Here is a 22591-nt window from a genome sequence, read left to right as displayed (position 1 = left end):
GCAATAAAGAATTGAGAATTTGATGGGCAAGGAAGTTAATGAAGAAAGTGGTTGTTGGAAAATAAAGAAATTCATTTGAGAAAATTAAATGTATGGATATGTGGGTTACACATCGGTAAAGAAAAAGAAGGAGAAGAAGTAATAAAAAATAAAAACAATTTAATTTAAGCAAACCTCCGACTTTGGAGATGGCACTGCAGAATTTCTGAGAAACAAGTGTTATTATTGAAAGTTCAATCGAATTGTTTGTTGTTGTGTTGGTGGATTTTTTCACACAGCTGTAAACTTCAAGGTGTTTCAGTTGAACGGTTGGCCAAGTTGTTCAATGTTAACTCAGTGTTATCCACATCTGATCACCTTAGAAAAATATGAAATTCCAATTCTCAGAAATGCATTAGTAACTCATTTCGGAGCTGAGAATAAAACCAGTAAATATCTTGATTTTACCAAAAAAGTTAGAGTAGCGCCATTTAGAAAATCTGGTTAAAATTGGTTCTACTCATTAACCATTGCTTAAAAATATAAATATTTCAATGTTAAGTTTTAGATTTTTAAAAAAGTCCTTTGAAAATCCATTTATGATTGTATAACAAAATATGTGAATATGGACGCTATTTCAGCTAATCAAAATTTCCAAATGTCTAATAGCAGTTACGTTTGGTTTACTCTTTAAAATGTCTCTAATGAAACGAAACTTTTACGATTTCCATTTAAATTTTGATTCCCCGAATTATGATATCGCCTATGCGGGATATGCATTAGTCCTAAAAATGTGTCTTGTGGAATACCATGGAAAAGGACTCTAGTTTAAAAATAATTAATTGCAAATTTAAGAATATGACATGACGTGAGATGGAATAAAAATGTGCCTTAAATATATATTCGTCCATTGGTACTCATACACTGTAAAAATACATGCAGAATTTGTATGTGTGTATAATGTTTTGAATAGTGAAGAAAAAAAATTGAAATTTCTAAAAATTCAGTTGCATTAAAAATTTATTTTTTGGACGTTTAGGTGAATGCGTTGTACAATTTTGGGATAAAACAATTTTTGAAATTTTTTCTTGCATTTCATTTTTTGGGGAACCCCCCTAAATTTTAATTATGTTTTGTATTTTTCGCAAGTTGAAGAAATTTTTGAACAAACTGTAAAATAATCGAAATTATTGTATGCTCTTAAAAGTATATTTGGCACAATAAAACTCTAGTTATATTATTCCTATTTTCTTCGTAGTTAAACTACGAAACATATAGTTAACAATCGCACATAACAAAATTTAGAAGGTGCCAGAAATTTACAAATTGCTAAGGCAAGCCACCCTAAATTGGACTTCAATATAGAATAGGATAATTCTGAAAGATTCATTATTTGTGGTTGGTGAAGTATAGCATATAAAAAATGCATATACTTAGCCTAAAATCCAAAAATGATTTCCAAAATAAATGAGCTAAACACATATGTAAAATTGGTTGTTTTAAATCCCTTCCGTCAGCAAAAGTTCATGGCCATGAGAAAAAATCCAGAGGCAGAGACAAACGGAAGATCGTTAGTGTTCTCATCACCTCGCCCTACTCCTTGCAAACAATGTCTTCCGAACTACCAGCAGCTGGAATCAGTTGTAGCTGCTGCTTCTGCCTCAAAACTGGTATTATTCTGGTTGGCAACTGGCTTCACCTTTGTAGGAACAACAATTGCCATTGGCATTGCTGGCATTTTAGTTATTCTACTGCCGATGTTGCTCATCGTTTGCGAAACTTCAATGAACTTGTTTCGTCGTTGTTGTCTTGTGATTTTGTTTTGTACGCTGTTTTGTTTTATTGTTGTTCTTATTATTGTTGTTGTTATCTTGCACATGTCATTTGCGGCTTTATTCCTATTCAGATGCCGTGAACGTGTCGATGATAAACTTCTGAATTCCTTTTATGTACCTTTTCCACCTCTTGTCACAAAGCCAAGCACCGGGTTAGTCAGGGTTCGTCCCACCAATGTGAAGAGTGACGTTCACATTGTCTGTCTAGATGTTGTTATCGTTGTTGCCACTGCCATTGCCGGTGATGGTCTTGATGGGATTATTGTGGTGGGACTGAATGTCAAATAGGCTCATTTGTTTTGTGGGCTTGCTGGGGAAACATTTCAAACAATTTTGTTATTCCAAAGACGATTATTACGTTTAGTTTTGAAATCCAATAGGGTAAGTGTACCAGTAGTCGGCACTTTTAGGATTTTCGCGTTTTTAATCGCTCACGATTCTGAGTGGAACTTTTCAATTATTACAAAGTTAATTTATTCAGATTCGAAATTTTGTATAGTTTTTACACTAATAAATAAAGTTTAAATAAGTTTTTATTAAATTTCATAAATTTGTAGTTTTATTAAAACAATGCTTTTTTGCCAGTAGTCGGCACCACTTGCCAATTGTCGGTATGGCATGTTCCAACAGTCGGCATACCAATTTTTTTGTAAGAATAATTAATAATAATAATAAATTAATTCATTAAAATATAATATTTTTGTTTAATTAAACTGATTCGACGTATTTATTGTACTTTTCTTAAGAATATGGATTGTTGAGGACCTTTACAGACAAAAATTTAATTTTTATTCGAATAAATCATCTTTTCTTAGCGAAATTGTACACAAAGATAGCTGACAATATATTTGAAATAAACAAAATACATTTAGGTATAATAGTTTCATTTATTTGGGCTTAAAAATAAAAAGTGCCGACTACTGGGACATGCCGAACTTAGGCACACTTACCCTATGGAATTTTAATTTATATATTTCGAATTCGTAAGTAACAAAATGGCATGACGATCTTCCTCGGCCCACCAGAGATTATTAATAAATACATTTAAATATTTTATTCTTTTCGTTTTGAGCGTTTTGTTCGCCCGGGAACAAATACACGTGTACATCGGTGCTACATGTCTGACACACAAATTTACAATCACAAATGCCAGTTTTAAATCAAGATTTATATTCTAGTTGGATTTATCAAAATTTGTATAATTTTTCTGACTCAAAATACCCTTAGGTGGAACAATGGACGTTAGATCTATTCGCTGTAACAATCTTACAACTTTTGTCATTTATTCTGTTTTTTTTTATGTCTGCAGGTATCTCTTCATTTTAGCCGCGACAAGGTTTTTCACTTTTCAGTTGAAGGAAAAACAATTTTCTAAATTTTTTGTCATTGTTTTGTTTTTATTCTTAAGTCCAGCATTTTAATGTAATTGAATGCGTCGCATGGAACCGGTGCCCGGTCTAAATAGGGGGAGGGTGTGCTTCTATTTCCCGTGTATGGAATTGCTGGCAGTTAGGCCTGTTGTGTCCGGTTGTTATGGAACAAAAGTGACTGTCAAACTTGGTTGCACGTGATAATTGTGCTATTAGTACCTGTGCGTGTGTGTGTGTCTTGGTAGGTAGGTACATACCAAAGGTGAGTGTAAAGCATACGACCTTCAAGTGTGACCAGCGTACAGTGGAAGCATGCTTTCAAAAACTGAACAAATATTTTTTAAAATGTTGAGTTTTGAAAGAGTTACAAGAAAAGAAAATAATTTTCATACATATATAACAATGTGTAGGCATTATGTAAGTCAATGGGACGCACCACGAAGTGGGACAATTAGTGATAAGTACTTATTCGATCTATCTTTAGTTAAAAACAAGTAAGCAACGCTACAATATGTTCGAAGTCCCCTTATGTCCAAATCCATTTTGAAAGATTTCGTTCTTGAAATAATGTCAAAAGACCCTGCCAAGATGTTACCCTTGGGGTTTTCACCCGGGGAATTTGGCCAATATTTACGCACTCCGTCGTGTTGTTAGGTAATCAAAACAATTTCACATAATAGTTGTGGTCCAGTTAACAGCTAAATAAAATCCAGCTAAATATTAGTCCATATGAACACCTAAATGTACATCTTAAAACAATAGGCTTTAATTCGGACCCCAATCCTAACCCCATGCAAAATTCAGTGAGAATCGGAAGATAATTGCGACATGTATATAAAACACCAAAACGTGGTGTTGTGGGTTGTAAAAATTTAGAAAATTTAGAATTCAAAATTGTGAGTCAAATTGAAAAAATTATATGTGATACTGTATATTAGTATATTTTTTTTGTGATTTTCTTAGATTTTATCCTTTTCTGGCAAGAGACTTTCAGAATTGATGGGAATTGGGAAAATCGGCCCATATATTTATCGTCCATAACTATTTTCCGCACTCCTCCTTTTATTTCAAGTTAAAAACGTACCCCTTTGCCATATTATAACAACGGAAAGCATTCCATAGCATAGGCGGGTTAAATTTTCTCATAAAAAAGAACCCGACAACTTCCAAAAAACACCAATTTTTGTTGAACATAATTCAAGTGCAACGAAGCCCAAAAAGTTTATATTTTTGGCGGGATATGTTAGCCATTGTTTCAATTTCAGGTGGTCTTTGGTACGTTGGACATAAAACATTTACAACAAATTGCAACTGTCTCAGTTCCACTAAACAAATCCATAAAAAAGCGGAAGTGGTGCTATATTCCCCCATGACTTAACTCTCTGCGATTCAATAACAAGTGTGCATGTGTGTATGTATGTACATATTTGATACTGAAGACAGATTTGTTTAACAAACTTAATCTATTGTTTTGTACCCCGCCATGTGACAAGTCGTTAGAGAGAAACGTTTAATCCCAGATAGAGCAAACCTGTGGAGATAGATGTAAACGATATCGTTTTCATTTGGATGATGACAAGTTCTTGAGATGTCACCAGTGCATAACAAACAGAAAACAAAAAAACGAATGAAAATGGAAGACGTCGTATTATGTGTATGTGTGTGTGAAAGTGCATTTCTTTTCAGTGCAATGCAATTTGTGTAGAATCGTTTTGAGTAGCATCTGTCTTCGTGTCGCAGTTCGATGATTAAAACAACATGTCTTTTCAAAGGCAATCCCAAAATTAAAAGTCGTAAAAAAAGAAGATTCTGAAGAAGAAGAATTAGTTTGTCGTAGAAAGGGAGCCTTGGAAGGGACTAGAATTAAAGACTCCCCAGACTATGAATTTATATGCTATGTGTAAAGAAGCTGACGCATGGTTCCACATCATCCCCCTTTCCCCACATTTTTGTCCAATGTTGCCCATTGATACTTCTTATGTAATAACCCTTTATTTGGGACGCATGTCGTCATTATTCGATTGTATAAAAATTTGCACGTACAAATGTACAACAATGATTCAATTGTCTAGCCCCGGTACATTTCGTCTCGTCCCCGTTTTTTATTCTCCTGTTATTGGCATGGCACGGTGTTATGCATTCATATTTTGTGCTCCATATATCCACAATGAAAAGCCAGTCGATCGTTTTAACTATGGAAATAATAGATTTAATACAAATCATGCCAGTCATTGCGAGCACACATTGCCGCTGCGGCTAATGCAAAAAGAAAAGACAAATCAAATTCTCCAAACTCTGGCGCACCGACAGACATAACCACCGCCTCTGCCACCACCACCACCATCACCATTAGCTACAAGAAGCCAATTGGTGCTGAAGTTTGTTTGGTGCGCATGAATGGTTCGCTGGACGAATGCTCGCCTGGTTTGGTGAAAGTATTTTTGTTGATTTCCATTGACGCGTCAACGAGATATCTTGGAAAATCTTTCGATATTGACGGCATGTTTTGTTGTGGCGTCCCAGTGGTTTACCCTTACGGTGGACAAGTGTACTACCGCCATGTAATGACTCAATTTCGAATCGGCTGTATTCGTTGCTTTGGGTCTCCATTGAAATATCTCGTTGTTGGCGGACTGCTGCACCGGATTGACATTCATTGGAATTATTGTCGTTTAATCAGAGCCGAGAGTGATTTTAATTTGAACATTTTAATTTCCCCTTTGGGGTTTCTTTGTGCCTCTGCCATGTGGCTGACTGTTTTGTTGCAACGAGGCATTGAAATTAAATGGAAATGCATAACTTTTTAGCATTTTATTTAAATGCCGTAATCCGTCATTAATGACGGCGATAGGCGAATTAAATTAGTGGATTAGGATTGTAGGAAAAACGACAAAATATTTCAGTTTGTAACAACTGAAATTAACCCATCTGTTCGTTTATTTGAACCGAACTTCTTTACCACTCAGTGTACTTTGCTCAAGTGAATGCTCGCATAAAAAACAACCGATGCAGGGGTAGAATGTTTAATATATTTTGAAATATTTCTTTTTTTTTGGTAAAGAGTAGGGGTCAGAAAAAAATATTCTTAGAATTAAGAAGAAACATTTTTTTGCTACATGTTAAGGTTTTATGTCGCTTAACTACCGACCAAATTTATTTTAATTTGTTGTTAAAGAGATATCCCTACACATCTGAGCTATTTTGTTTTACTCTGTTCTGTTTTTTTATTCTGTTCATCGCAAATAGTTTTAAAGGATTTCCATGTTCTTCTAAACCCCCTATAGCTTAAATGTAAATATTACAGTTACTCAGTTACGACCATTGCAAACTATTGCATTGCCTTAAATAGTATCCCTAATTCAATGTCATTTTCTGGAAATGGATTCGAATCAATTTATCCAATACAATCTTCGAGTCTAATTCTATTCGAGACTTTTAGGTCCAGTTCTTCGTTCAGAGCAAAACCACTGAACCGCACTTTGCCTTCTCTGTAATTTTAATTCAGCGTGTTTTGTTTGTTTAATTTGCTCGGTCTCTACAATTGCCGGCAGTGTCCCGGGGTTATTGGAGTTCATTTCCAGCACCAGCTATTCTTTCTTAGTCTGCCCGTGCTACATTCACTTCGCACTGGTTAGTGTGGGGGCTGCGGGGGTTGGTGAGCAAAGCGATCAGATACCGACAGACTGGTACGACCGGCTGGCTGGCTTGCTGGCTTGCTGGCTGACTGAATGAACGAATGACTGATTTGCCAAATGGACGACGAAAAGACATTCCATATAATTATGGCCCATTTTTGTGTGTGTTTTTTTATTATTGAAACTATCATTATTACGAGCAGTTGATGTCTTTGTTGTTGTATTTGTTGAATTGTTTTGTTGTTTCAGCTTAACCACGCTGAGTTGTTATTGCTGTGTAATACTGTTTCCCTGACTTTATTTTGGTTTCTTCTTTCGAGTGTAACATTTTTTTTGGGCTCTGTTTTCGTTAAAGCGAACAAAAAGGTAGCAAAAAAGTGCAATTTTTTTTTACAAAAAGTACAATCGGTGTTCCATTTAAGTTTATTTACTTTGGAAATGTTTCGCAGTTTCGAATATTTCGTAATCGAGTAGACAGATATGTGCGCAAAGCGAATAGTAATGGGGTTTTGGCATTTTTGTTGTTGCTGATTGATTGAACAACAACCATACAATTGGGTGCTTGTTCTTTTCTTTAATGTTTCACACACATAGCCAAAACGGAAAATAATAACTCAGAATATATATCCAATTTTTTCATCTATAATAATTTTAAATGAAGGGTACGCAACGATAATCTCTTTGTAAATGGGACTAATAAATTCTTATTTTAAAAAGGGTATACCACTTTGATTTACAAGCAATGTTTTGCTGGACAATTTTGAATAATAGATGTAAGGATTATTTGATTCAATACATTTGAGGTATATTCATTTCTGTTAGGCTCTCGTGGAATCATTTGCACATCGTCGAATAAGTTTCTATATTTAATTTATTCGACCATAGACATTGGTATCGGATCCTGCTGCAGATTGTCAAATATGAGTTTAACGATTTTTTATGATAAATTATGTTTGCAAGTACTTTGTGGCTCATTTCTATTAATAGATGTTATTATCTTTATCTCTTTCAAAATTAGTCTTGCAAAAACTTAGTGTTTGAATTATATAGCTACATTTTGACGGGATCGCCTGTAGTCGGTCCCACTTACTATTTGCCATTGGTTCTTAGCTTTATTTCAAAGATAATTATCACGAAGGGACCGACAAAATGTTTGCAACAAGATGTTGATTTTCCATCTAAACTGTATGTGTATGTGAGTGAGAAAATAAGCTACCCGTTTTCTCACATATTTAAATGAAAATTGTGTGAATTCCGCATTTTCTCCATTCTTTTGTTTGGTTTTGTTGATTAGAATTGTTTTGTATTTTGTTTGAGACCAAGTGTTTAGCCATTGTTTCTTGGGCAAAGGGGTTTACATGACCTGCTCTTTGTTGGCATTTTAAAGCTGTTATTCTTGCATTGGAGCGTTACAAACACCTGTATTCACATGGGCTTTTTTGTGTCTGGTTAGGAATATTCAAACTAACAATACCTATGTAAGACATGAGAAAACCTACGAAACTTGAGAAACTAGTTATTTTTCATTTATAGAACAATAGAGCCTACAGCATCTATATTGAACATCTCGGGTATTTGAATCTCATTATTTGAATATATATTTAAGATCGTATTTTATCCCATTTTCTAAAACTAGTGAACTAATTTCAATAAGGACAAACCCGCCGAGTGTTGTTAGTTTTATGTTTCAATTGACATCCTCGTTGACATACCCATATACCGCGACAATATAAAAGTTTACATTAATAAATGGAAAACGTGGAAGGTGCACCCACCACTTAACCCCCTTCCAATGTAATGTGGGAAAGAATATTGTATTTTTTTATATTACAAACTAACTTTAATGGTGGTAATCATACAATTCACGCCATGAAAGAATGAAAAGTTCAACTGCACTCACCACCTGTATAATTAGCATCAACAACAATTTGAAATAATAGTTTCAAGGAGTTACATCCAGTTTCCATTTTCTCTCTTTGCCATTAAAAGGCGTACGGTGTTGAAATACAATTCGAGAAGTGGCTCTTAGAAATGTAGGATGGAAACGTGGGTAAGCAGTTTCATAATAACGCTCTGAAATGCGTAAAAATGAAAATATTTTTGAAAGTTATTTTTTTTTAAAGAAATTGGCAAACTTCAATTTATAAGCGAAGTCAATTAAACGAATTACTTTAATGTGAGTTTTGGAAGATACATTTAAGAATCGGTATAATACTGGGGTTAGTTAGGCCATAGATCTAGACTGTCAATTCTATTGTATGTGTGCCAGGTAGATCCTTATTAAGGGGTTTAATGTAAACATTCTATATGTCATGACCCAATCTCATGCTATAACCAAGAACAAGATATGTTGTTGTCATTATTTTTGGTCTACTGGTAACTACTAGTTGTAAATAAATTACAAACCATTTCTCTTCGGAGGAACTAGAGATATTTGAACGAAAAAGTCAACACATACCCAACTAAAATATAGAAAACCCCCATTAAAAAGCAATGTATATTCTGCGCTACCAGTTGGTCGAAAACAATGGGTTGCTTTCGATCGCAGAACCGAAGGTTGCGAATTCCACACTCGGCATCGGCAAATAAAAAAAAACTCAAAGCAGATGTAACAATGTTGATGTAGATGTAAGACGTGGAACCGTTGTCGCGATTGTAGTGGGTTTAAATACAAATAAGAAGATTGCGAGTTCAATACGAGGAGCAATAAATTTCAATGCTAGTTACAGAAATAAAATAAATTCATTTTTCTATTTATTCGTCGACTTTTATGATAGATTAGCTGAAACCGGTGGACTTCGCTACCCTTTTTAATTTTATACACCAATATTTTGTGGTTTTTGAATAAAAATAGTCAAGAATATTAGAAAAAGGATTTGTGTTTCCTTCTTGAGCGTATACAAACAAATCGCTCGATCTACCAACGCGTGAATATGCCACGTATAGGTGATCATGAGAAAAGTAGGAATATACCAAACTAAGTTCACATACACGAAGAGTTTATCCTTGGATGCAAATGTCAAGCGTATATTATTTCCAAGATTTTTATGAAAACTATATCCAAACATCAACCGATTTAAATATAAATTGGTAAATTCATTTCTGTATCAAATTCCGTAGCAAATTTAGTAGAAATTAGGGATACATAGCGTGTATCCCTATATGGGAGCTATATCCAAATCTAAACCGATTTCAGTATAATTTGTCAAATTTATTTTTGTTCCAAATTTCGTTACATTTTCCAAATTTGAAGACTGTATCTATAGTTGATCAATATATTGTATGCGCACACAAAATCTAAATATTTTCGAGGTACCTCCGATTCTAATGCTATATATCCAGTTCCAAGTGGAATTTTGAAGCATATGTTACTTTTAGGCGATGCTGTAGTATATCTAGAAAATATGTTTAGCAGTATTTGAGTCTATAAATTACAAACAAACAATCAAACGTACAATTTCCTCCTTTATAAATATAGATTGATATGAAATTGGTCTTGATCAGGATACCCATCATGTAAAAAGACACTTTCCCTTCCAACCCATTACGATTAAAAGTATTAACCCAATTTTTGTTTTACAATTAAACAATGAATTCATTGCAATACTACGAAGATATTATTTTTTTGCATTGCTCAAACTCAAATCAAGTGTTAATGGGGTAGATATTTTTAGTAATAACTTGTCGATGTTGCGCATTTTGAGGTAATGCAGGGTAATGGGAACATTTTTTTTACATTATAAAACTCTTGCGGACTGTCGCTGTTAGCAGAGCGCTAAATAGTTCATCAAAACCAAATTTGTTTAACTCAAATGGGCGCAAACAAAAAACGAAGTCAGTCAAATACTTGCGCCTGCATGGCTTTTAAGTGGCCCATTAGCCACATTCATACATTTCATCCAATTTTACAAAACAACAAAATATTAAAAACTCATATCCACTTACAACAATTTTTCGCTTTGTTGTTGTGTCTATGGGGTTTTTTGTGATAGAGGCTCTGTTTCCTCTAGCCTGATTTTCGACAGAAAATTCATAAAAGAAAACATGAACAGGCATACATATTAATAAGCGTACGACGTGACGCACCCAGCCCAAAGCAAGTGCGGTGCGCATATGGTTTACGCTGAAACACACTTTTAGCCAAATTTAATGCAAAGATTTCACAAGGAAAGCCAAAAATCTCCACCACGAAACTGCACAAACGAGAAATGCTGTAGCCGCCAATTGTGTGTTTCTGGTGCAGATTAAAAATAAAACAATATTTCGATATACTTTTTCCGTACGCAAAATCTATGTCACCGCAAGAAGATGAAGAAGCATATTTTATGTGTCAGTTTAGTGCGTTTTCGTTTTATGTATTTATTTTTACAAAAAAAAAAAATAAATAAATAAATAAATAAAAAAAAAACCTGCCCAGAAAACACATGTGCTACAAACTAATAGAATTATGAACGCATCTCTGGCCAGTATTTAATCGATAAACTTTCAATAAGGCGCATTTCGATGCTAAACTTTGCCACTGATGCCTTAATTTCTGTTTTGCTTACTTTAATTGGTTGTGACGGGTTCCGAAATCGTTGTTCAATCAAAAAGCATGTGCAATGGATTGAAGACCGAATTCCAAAAAGAACTTTATTTTTAATATCAGTGGTTGTAAGATAAATACAATGAACTTGAATTCTCCGAACGCATATTTAATGCGGTCTAGTTATTCAAATGTATTTCAAAATTGTTTTATGTACTTCGGCACTTGAGAACCTTTTTTATTACAATTTTTTTTCAATTAACTTGTACGAGGATAATGAGAAATGGCGGGGAACATGTCTGAATTTAATCCTTTTTATAACCATCACCATATTAGAGAGGTTATACTAACTTTGTCATTCCGTTTGTAACTCCTAAAAATACTCTTGTTTGATCCTACAAAGTATTTATATTCTCTTATATTCAGTGTAATATTCGAAGTCTATTTAGTAGACATTTCGTCTTCCGAACAAATTGATATAGAAGGCTATCATTTGGCACTGCCCACTGCCAAATGATTAAGTTCCGAAATGGACCATGTCGAGGTTTTCATGTACGCCCTACAAAACTGGTTATAAAAGGGATATTCCCTGAATTGTTGCAAATTCGTTATTTAAAGATTCGGTATTTAGAGATTTTCTGATGATTTTTGCCAACAGTTTTAGCGGATTCGTTAAAAACTCGGTATATAGTGTTTTTCACTTTTATTTTTAACCGTCTTCTTTACCCACAGTGGAGGGTATTAAAATTTCGCCCCAAAGAAATTAACAAATTTTTTAATTGTGTGTGTTTGTGTTTTCATAAAATCTAATGTTAAAAAATTAACATAAAAACGGAATATGGAACTCCTGTACGTGAGACAATGGATGCATATTATGCATGTTGCAAAATGTTTAAAGCCATTTAGGCATCGAACCTATAATAAAATCTGTGAATAAATAGACCGGTACCGACACAAGGAACACTTGAGTGTAGACTCAGGATAGAAAAAAACACCACACAAAATAATATATATATTATCCATGATTGTGAGCCTGTCCTTAAGAGCCCCATGCTCCATACTTTCTTGAGAGGTAGATATTAATTTTCAATTAAATTAGGGTTTGAGGCTCCGAAAAGCTGTGAGGAAAACATTTAATGAAAATAATTAAAGGTAATATATGCCATTTTCAATTCAATTCCCAGTTCAAGTTTTCGCGCAATTAATTCGAAATTAAGGATAATTTAACCTAGTTTTTATAAGTATTAATATCATCAGACGAAGATGCAAACCCTATATTTGCAATTTCTTAGTGTTTTATATATTTTTATAATGAATATCTCGAAAAAAATGACTGAGGAATGTAAAAAGGAATTCTCTCTACATTCTATTCATCTTTGGTGTTTAATAAATTGTATACAAAGTAAAAATATTGTATTACTTCTACCAATGAAATCTCATAAAATGTCCCCCTGCATACATTTTTGTAAAAGAATTTCTCCTTGACATTCACAGCCGATGAAATGGAATTTGTTATTTTTTTATTTTATTTCCGGTTTTTTTTTTCAAATAAAATTTATTACATAATATTTGTCATACATCAACTGAAAAATAAATAAAGTATAAAATTTCCCCTCATGAGATGAGGTAATTATAATGTGTTACCGCTTGCACCTATCCCGGCACCTTGTTCAAGTCTTTTTACAGCAGTCGAATACAAAAAAAAAAAAAAACCTGAAAAACACAAACATACATCCCGTCACCATCGTTCCCAGCTAAAATCGGATGACATTTACATGCGTTTACCAGGAAACGTCTAAAAATATACTCTCTCAACAGCCACTTAGGTCTACCTACGTACATACATACATACAAACATACAAATGTGTAGAGTTGTACAAAACAGAGGCAAATGTATTTGATGATCTGAATATGTCATGTCTTGTTTTAAGGGAGAACTTATTCTCGAAAGGAGATTCTATGTGGCGTTTATGTCAGTATTTTAGTTTTGCATAGCGTTTTTCACTCTCACTTTGGTGGCATTGGTGTTGGGCGTATGGTTGCCCATTTGTCTGTCCATCCAATGGGCCCGATTCTAAGCATGAAATTAGTTGTCTTTCTCACGCTTTGCAGCATGACAGTTGGATGTCTTTTCACCAATATTTTGAAAATCTCATACTTATTTGGGATGTTTGTGCTAAAAAATACGTAGATATATTCATGGATGCCAGATTCATTTTTTTAGATCTTCTTCAATTGGAATGATAACTTTGACCTAAACCTGTGTTATATAAGTAAAACTTGTCAGAAGTTGTATATGGACCCATCTGTTTGGTAAATCTGAAGCATCGAATATATTGAAATCATTCAAGCATCAAATATATTGAAATCATTCAAGTTTTGCTCCTTTTTTGTTAATATTGAAAAGTAGTCTATTAGTTTTTTTTTTCAGTATCCGTGAACAGGCTTTATTGTTATTAAAAATCGATTATGATTCATTGGATATTTTTTCAATCAAAACCGATTTTATAATGGTCTAAAAGCCTTACTGTCGGTCCAAAGAAGACAAGTATCGGAGCATGCAATCAAATTTCACATTAAAATGTCATTCATATTTTAAGCTGGCGCTACAGCCGATACATTTATCGAATAAGCTGATATTTGACACGGAGCAAATTACATTTACTTTCGAAATTACATTCACAGATTAAAGCAGATTAAATTTAGTTAAATCAATTCAAATAAATAAGTAGCACTCCTATACATATAAAACAATTTTTATCCCGGATTTCAACGAAACACAAATAACAAAGTTTTAAACTATGGCATCAAACATCAAATCTGGCAACTATGTAAAACATTTCCCATGGAATTCTTAATTTCAGCCATAATTTGTCATCAAGATAGCAAAGTTGTGAGTAGGAAGCCAGTCGCCGTTCTGTCTTTAGATTCTGATACCACGTGGATATATGTTTTCCCTAATCCAAATTGAGGAGACACGAAGAAAACACCTGGCCATGCCACAGCATAAGACAACAACAAACACGCACACACATAAAATAATAATGAAAAAGTTTTGTGGGGTGAATTGCTTTACATTGTTGTGTGATTTTTCCTTTCGACCTTGCTTGATTCTATGTTTTTCATTCAATTTCATCTCTGCGTGGGGTGTGCTGTATGATGTTGGTCTTCTAAGATGAAGAGTGACGAATCATTCAACAAATTGGGCAACATTTCGTGCATCGGAACATTCTGTTCAAGGCGTAAGTGATTGTTTAAAAATTAATAATTGCGGACGTTCCATTTTTTGTAATACATTTTGATTTACAAACTGAAGATATCTGTTTTTCCGGAATGTGATGAAACTCTTTCGTCCCCCTTACGACATGGCGGAAAAATACACATTTTTTGAGTGTTTTTCGTTGTAGAAATTTATGTTTGGCAATTTTGAATAAATCAAGTGGCAGTCAAATGTATTTCACATTGAAAAGGGAAAATAATATTTTGAGAACTACAAGAGTGACATATCCAAGGTGGATACCAGAACATAATTCGAATAAACGAAACATTTGTTTTGTGGCCTCTTTCATGAGGAAATTAAATGGCTAACCCTTCACATATTAGAACAGCTACAAAAGCTCCACCGACACAACAAAAAATAATATTTAAACCAATTAATTTAACTCAATTAAAAATCGTAATTGCAAAAATTTTCCAGAATATCAAAAAACCAACTGAATAAATGAAATTAAATTAAAAAAAATTGTAGAAAATAAAATTAAAAAAATATGTCAAAATATTAAGAATATTTGAAGCGAGTGTTTGATCAATTAAATAAATATGGGCGCCCACAGTTCAAAAGAGAAATTATCGCGTTCTTATTCCGAACGATATATCCACGCTCAGGTCATCGAAAGAGAGCGTTTCGGTAGCTTTGGAAAACGTGCTAAAGGTAAGTGTCTTTATAATTCAGAAATGGATAGATTTTAATATTCATAAGCAAATTCATGTCAATTATACCCTCCGCCATATATTTTTTTTAAATTTTATTGAATGAAAACAAAAATGTCGGAAATGGCATCAAATTTTAGAATAAATTTAGATTTGTTCGAATTGGTCACCTTTGGCGCGAATTATGGCCTCCAAACGGCCAATGAAACCGTCACACGCTGCCCGAATGTTGCTCTGCGGTATTTTGGTCCATTCCCGGCAAACCGCTTGCTGGAGGTGATCTACACTTTGGTATTTTTTAGTGCCAACCTTGCATTCCAAAATACTCCATACACAATAGTCAAACGGATTTGTATCCGGAGATTTTGGTGGCCATTGTGCGCTGGAAATGAAGCGATGAACCTTATTTTGTAACCATTCTTAGTTGGCGCGTACTGAGTCCTGGTGGAATGTACAAGGTCTGCGACCAAAATGTTTGCATGCCCAAAGCTTTAATACACCCTCCTGAATATTTCAGCGATAATATTCGGCATTTATTCTTATGTTTTGTCATCGGAGAAAACCAAATTCGGTAGTTCACCACTTTCGGCCAAGCGAAGCAGCTCTTTAGCTCTTTTGAGCCTATTTTCTTTCCGTTGCGGTGTAAGTTCTTGCACTTTTTGGAATTTCAATGGCTTTACCCCGAGCTCATTTTTCAATATTTGCCAAATGGAATATTGCGGTATGCTTAGCTCAGGAGCCATTTTTCGACCACTGCGACGCGGGTTTCGATCAAGCCGCTGTTGCTCTTTTCTTCCGTCCACTTCCTTGACGTCCGGCTACGCTACCTGTATCACGGTAACGAGCGATGGTACGAGACACAAAAGATTTATTCACATTTAAATGCTGGAGTGCTCTAACTATAGCCACATGCGGTTTTCGAGCCACTATCACGCTTGAATTCCATCACGAATAACTTTTTTTTCTGGAAAATTGTCACCAAATTGTTTTTGTACGCTTTTAAACAATATAATGAGCTTTCACTGGAATAATTTTAACTGCTGTCGGACGAGTGACTTAGAAATGACAACAGTCTGAAGTTGGTAGCAGTTTTTTCATCTCACCCTGTACATGGTCCTAACATATTTTAGAATCTTTTTGGATGATAAGTTCAGATTCCACTAAAATTGTAATATAATTAGTTCAAAATTACAGAAGCGTTGCGTATTTTAAGAGAAGACTTATTATTCCGAAATAGAAAGAAATGTGCAGTATATTTTTCTCATTCTTAGAAGGTATGGTTCTATTCCTTTATGGATATTGAAAAATTTAGCCAAATTTTATTAACAATTTAAGTTGTTATTGGATAACTTTTTGTAACTTTGGTGCCTCAGAAATAGAATATCTCTGTCAAATCTAAATTTTTAATTTTCTAATGTTTAAAGATTCTTGTCAGAACTCAACTTGGTTTTTCATTCTCCCTTGGTTTTTCCTTCTCCCTTGGTTTTTCCTTCTCCCTTGGTTTTTCCTTCTCCACTTCCCTTAAAGACCTTACATCGTCATTTGGTTTATTTGTTTAAAATCTACAGCAGATTTTAGTGTCGGAGTCACTGTATGCCTTTGCATCTTTTGCAAATTACTATTTCCAATAAGGAAATGCAATGTCCATTCCTTCGATGTGTGTTCCGCCAACAGATGTGTTTGCAGTTGCGAAATTGCGCTTCCCCTTTGTTCGATTCATTTACTGAAAATTTGTTTAATGGATGTTTACAAATACAAAAAAAAAACAGGGTATTGAATGAATTCACTTCATCTTCGTTTATGGGGGAGCTGTGTCTATCTTCCGAACATTACTTCATTTGTCAATGAAAGGAACCGCAGATTCACATCTACGTTTGAGTGATTTTTTCTATTTATCTCCAAATGTCAGAAATATATTAACCTTAGGCGCAATGTGTGTTTTAATGCTCGCATGAGGAGGAACTTGCACTCACAGCTTGCTTGCTAAAATGAAATCATTTAAAGCGGAATTCAAAAGTTTCACTTCATCTTTGCATTCTTTGCCATAATTTCTATTAACTCGAATTCCAAATGGAAATTCCAACAATGTTTATTAGTTTTGCCAAAGAATGCATATTTGAGTGCTGGATATTTGATTAGAAGTACTTTCTTTCCGTACACCAAAAACAACCACCCTCTCCCCACACCCGAAATGTTGTGAAATTTGAAAATGGTCACGTTTGTAACATAACGATTTAATGAAATTATGCTATCGTTCAAGTTTTTAATGGGTCTCTTCACAAATGTAGATAATTCTCAGAGCGTGCTCGCGCATAGCTTTTACTCGGATCCAAGCAATTTAATGTTGTTTAACAGTAATTTTTCATTTTGTTTTCCGTTTTCTTTTCTTCCTTTGCAGGAGCAGCCAAGAAACGCGATGTGCGCAATCTGAGTATATCGCCAACCGATTTGGGACCACCACCAAAAACTCAACAAACATCGAATGGTTCTTCAACACGGCCAAAACCGGCGGTTTTAACATTAACACGTAAGTGCCAGACATAGTTGTAATGAAAACCAAAAACGTTTCGATTTAATTGCAAACATTTTTTATTAAGACGTTGTTGTTGTTGGTTTTTGCTTCACTTACACTAGCAAAGACCAAAACTATTGGCCGGTCTGGCCTCAATGCCCCTGTAGACCATACGGCAATTGTGCTCTTCCAAGCGTAGTTTCGCCTCATCGACGCTTCGATGAGCCTGTTCGGACCAAAGCCTTTCGGCTACAGCTGCCACTCGGGGAAAGGTGGTCGGCAAGACATTGTGCTCGTTGATGAATTCGGTCCATAGACAAGCTTCGCCGCCAATGACCAATTGCTTCTGGGCATCGGTCCCACTAAAATCGGTGGGTTCCACATTATAGAATTTCTCCCAGTCACCGCCTGTTTCCAAGACGTACAAATACCAGTCTTGGCTTCGTATGACATTGAATTTACGTTTAGTAAGGGTGGCAGCGGTTGCCTTATAGTCAAACCAGATCTGAGCAATGGTGTCTTTGGGCCAAGCCATCCATGGATTTTCTATGAAACCCTGAAAATGGTATTTATTTTTTTTGTCCAACTCAGGAAGGTTTAATCCTTTTCTTACCTCTTGCCACGCCATTTGCTTCCAACCCAACGACGTAATATTTGCTGAGAATCTTTCCAAATACAAATAGGGTATGTCGCCATTATCTAAGCCATTGGAGGCTAAATAGTTTTGAATCTGGGAATTACTTTCCCAGCAGGAAGGATTAACCTCATCAACACCAAGATGTAAATATTTGTCGGGGAAAAGAGTTCGGATTTCACTGGGGAAACGATGGGAGTGTAATGAGAGTTACATGGGACTATTGTGGAAAAGGCTCACCTAAAGAATTTATACAAAAGTGTAAATGTGGCTTCTTTTGTTGGGTTAAAGGGTCCCAGCTGGCCATTGTATTGGCCGGAGCAGGTTGTCATTATTTCTGGATGAGATGCACCCCAAGATGCGGTGTGACCTTTGAAAGAACTCCAAATCGTGATTTCCTACCCAAATGTGTTGCGAATGTCACCTACCTGGGGTATCGAATTCAGGGATTACACGTATACCCCTTTTCCGGGCAAATTCCACAATTTCCTTCACATCCTCCGGGGAGTAAGTCAATTCCGGACGATAGGCACCTTTTTGCGACAGTTCGGGATACACTGCTGAACTGAATGGGAATGCCGAATCGTCCGTCAAATGCCAGTGGAACACATTTAGTTTGTTATAGGCCATACCTTCAAGAAGTTGTAGGATTTTGGTTTTACTTATAAAATGACGAGCAGAATCCAACATTAGGCCTCGATACTTGAAACGTGGCTCGTCATAAATTTCTGTTTCCGGTATACGAAGCTGAAAGGAAAGGATTGTTGTGTGGGTACGTCGCCAAAATGAGTTGGTGACAATTATCAATTCATTTTGTTTCACACAAACACACACATGGGACACCTCGTCTCCTGTTATAGAGTTAATAGTTTACTTACCATTCCATTGGGCATCGGCACCAGAAGCTGTGAAATAGTTTCCAGGCCTCTTAATATCCCCCAGATGGAATTTGCAATGATGCGGCCATCACCCCAAACATAATCTGAAATGTGGCGAAACCGTTTTAATTAATTCTGTTCTCTTGATTAATGACACCGCAGAAGCTAAACGGCACATTCCCACTCACATGACTCATCCATATCCAAACTGGGAAGTGTTTCGCATGTTCTTGTCAGATTGACACTTAGCTTCAGAATTCGGCGCACAACTTTTGTTTGTGGTGCCTTGACATAACCTTGAGCCGATTTGCGAATGATATCGGCATACCGTGAAATGGCATCTTGAAGTAGGGGACAATTTCTGTTCACAGCCTGCGAAAAAAATAGAGCAAATGAAAATTTATTCGATGGCACTGAGTATTGTGTGCATTACCACAAATTTAAAATTATTGGGATCCATGTCAAAATAACGACCTGAATCATCCTGCCACAATGGTTTGGGCCAAATTTCGCCTAAAGCAAAGATATTCCATTAAAATTAAGTGCCTGTACAATTCATCATATACTTACCGGCAGTGCCTTTTAAATCAGGTCCATAACCTAAGTAGCCCTCGCCCTTGATTGGAACTGCTAAAATCTGACAGATTAGAACAAAGAAAATAGTATTGAGTACCATATTCCTCTCATTCTAGCTAAACTGGTCTTTTAAGCAATCGAATTGCAAATGATGAAATTGTTTTGGTTCCGATGCGAAAAATGAAATTAAAATTTATCTGGAATTTTCAGCTGTGTCAACTCATAGTTAATTTATTTGGATTTGATGTGATTCACCGGAAAAGCTAGCGGGGTAAGACGGCGTCTTATCTAATTAACTCAAATATTTAATAATCATTAAAAATGATTCCTATGATAGGCATGATCTGTAATATGTGGGTGTACCTGTTACTTGACTTTGAGCGCCACATTTCAATTATTCGAATAAATTTGGAGGTGTATCAACCTTTACTAATAGTCTCTTAATTTTCCATTGAAAGATCCGCTTTACAAGTCTTGATAATGAATATATGATTTCTCATGATAACTCGACAATGGTACGGATTTTTATTTGATAAAAACACAAACTATATTAAGTGCACTGTACATGTAAATGACAGGTTGTAGAGTTATCCATTACAAATTTCAGATGAATACGACTGTTATTCAAAGATTATTAACTATGTTTTGACACCGTAGCATGATAAAAGGACAAAAATGAGAAGACAGGTGTTTCAGTTTTAAAAAACGTATTCTGTTGTGGGCCCAAAAAATGTCGACCTTCGTGTCCGAAGGCACATGTCATGCAAAGCATTAAGAATTTAGGATTTCCTCTCCGAGACAATGTTATAGCTATTGTTACTCAAAACAAAATTTGTGAACACATAAAATAAATAAAGCTTTAATTTTAAGATAAAAATTGGCAAGGTAGTTTCTTATAATTTTTTTCTGGGTTTGATATATATATACACGAAACCATTTCAAATTCAAGCAAATTACCAAATTACCTATGATCTCAATACACAACTACCTGAACTTTATTTGAGCGATCACATACAAGATTAATTTTTTGAAAAGTTTGCTATCTACATATTTAATCGGTAAGAAAGTAAAAATTGACTTAAGAACTACTTCTCTAGAAAGTTGTTTGCTGTAATCTTGGTATACTTTCGTTTGAATTTTTTACGGTTTCATATGTATATATCAGAGCCCGATAAAAAATATAAACTAATTTGACTTTATCAATGAAGGATCTTATGGATTTTATGTGTCCAAATTTTGAATCTGTGTGCTAAAACCTTGCCTAAGAGAGAATATCCAAGTTATAAACAGTTTCCAAGATATGGGTCTCACAAGGTCAAAGGTCAAAACAACAACAGTTGATTATAAACGAAACACGAAATAAACAGGTCACCTCTTCTTTTGGGGTGTCAGAATATGAATACTAATTTTCGTGTTGCATAGTATACCTTAGTTTAAAAACTGAAAATTATTAAGAAACACTGTCCACCGAAGTTATATTTTGTTGGCAGCATATTTTAGCATGTTCCTCAAAAAAAACAAGAGTGAATGAATGACGATCTCACAAATTCATATAAGTAACGTTGTTTCTTTAATGTCTTCTTGAAAGTAGCATTAATCAAGTATTTAACTGTGATAACTGGAGTAACTTCATAGCTTTTAACATTTTGGAATAATTTGAGTTCAGTATTTTTTTTTTTTTGGCTCATCTAAAGATATCTGACTTAATTGTCCATCATATTTTTTTTACTTAGGAATGTTGCAAGGAGGAATGTGTGAAAATATTGAAAATAGACTTTGTTGCATGGAAATGTCTAGCGGCATTGTATTCATTGACCCACCGTGTTGCGCAACAAGCAAATATCTGAAAATATTTTAGACATCCCAAACAGAAGATTGTATTTCGAAACAAATCTTGTGGAAATTTGACTTTCTATCAAAAATTCCCAAAATGTATTTTTTTTTTGTTAAGAAACACCGTGCGATGGCTCAAAAGATAGATTACATAAGTACAAAGTTAACTGCCTCATTTGAAATGCAAGACATACTTGACGTGTAACTGATTTAACATTTCGTGCCACAAACCGAAGCACTTTCGTGTGAATTTCTTAGTGGCGCGGTATTTTAGCGACTTAAGCAACCTTAGCTGACGCTTCCATCAAAGCGTTGTGCGCCAGAATAATTTGAAATAAATGGTTAAAGTCCAACTTATGAAGAAAAATTTATTGCAATTTTGTATGTTACAAAAACACAGATACAGGAGCAGAGAAAGACTTTGACAAGAACTTAAATTTAATTAATTTGATTGCATATTCTCCCTGCAAATAATGCAAGAACTTGACAATATTAAGGTGGAGTGAGGAGGAGGTTTTGAAGTACAACGTTAACCTGTGGGTAACAAAAGATAGGTATAAGCCTTAATTGGATGTATGTTGGCGGAGACTTCCAAATTTAGCCTAGAAACAAGTACATAAAATTTCGAGAAAATCGGTTCAGCTATAACTCCCATCCGTAATATGCACTCAATAACAACGATAGCAGATGCAGCTCAGGAATACCTCTGCCAAATTTTGACATTATTGGTGTAAAATTGGATATAGCTCCCCCGCAACTTCATGCTACGTTACGTTATCCGTAAATCATCATATTTAAATATAATTTTCAGGCACTCAAAATTTGTCATGGAAAGTTTCTAATTTTAATTAGAGTTTTTCTTCTTTGAAATTTGTTTCTATGTA

The 22591-nt window shown here is 34.9% G+C and overlaps 2 protein-coding genes across 2 annotated transcripts in view; one reads left to right on the top strand and one right to left on the bottom strand.

Annotated features, from left to right (window-relative positions):
* The window catches only part of LOC101893382 (serine-rich adhesin for platelets), a 119129-nt gene that overhangs the window by 43042 nt on the left and 53496 nt on the right, over nt 1-22591 (top strand). The window contains exon 4 of the mRNA XM_059128663.1: nt 17673-17801. Coding sequence (XP_058984646.1) covers nt 17673-17801 — 129 coding nt within the window. The remainder of the gene's footprint in view (nt 1-17672; nt 17802-22591) is intronic.
* LOC131805472 (beta-hexosaminidase subunit beta-like) lies at nt 17840-20032 on the bottom strand. The gene is made up of 8 exons (XM_059128665.1): nt 19869-20032; nt 19732-19811; nt 19487-19670; nt 19299-19402; nt 18849-19167; nt 18661-18790; nt 18400-18601; nt 17840-18342 (listed from the first exon to the last, which is right to left on the bottom strand). Exons 1-8 carry the CDS (start codon nt 19972-19974, stop codon nt 17905-17907), a joined length of 1563 nt encoding a protein of 520 aa, XP_058984648.1. The 5' UTR covers nt 19975-20032; the 3' UTR covers nt 17840-17904.

Source organism: Musca domestica, unplaced genomic scaffold, assembly GCF_030504385.1.
Source record: "Musca domestica strain aabys unplaced genomic scaffold, Musca_domestica.polishedcontigs.V.1.1 57, whole genome shotgun sequence".
In the NCBI taxonomy this organism is placed as follows: Eukaryota; Metazoa; Arthropoda; class Insecta; order Diptera; family Muscidae; genus Musca; species Musca domestica.
The sequence above is the reverse complement of the archived record's forward strand: the minus strand, read 5'-3'. Positions and strand labels throughout refer to the sequence as shown.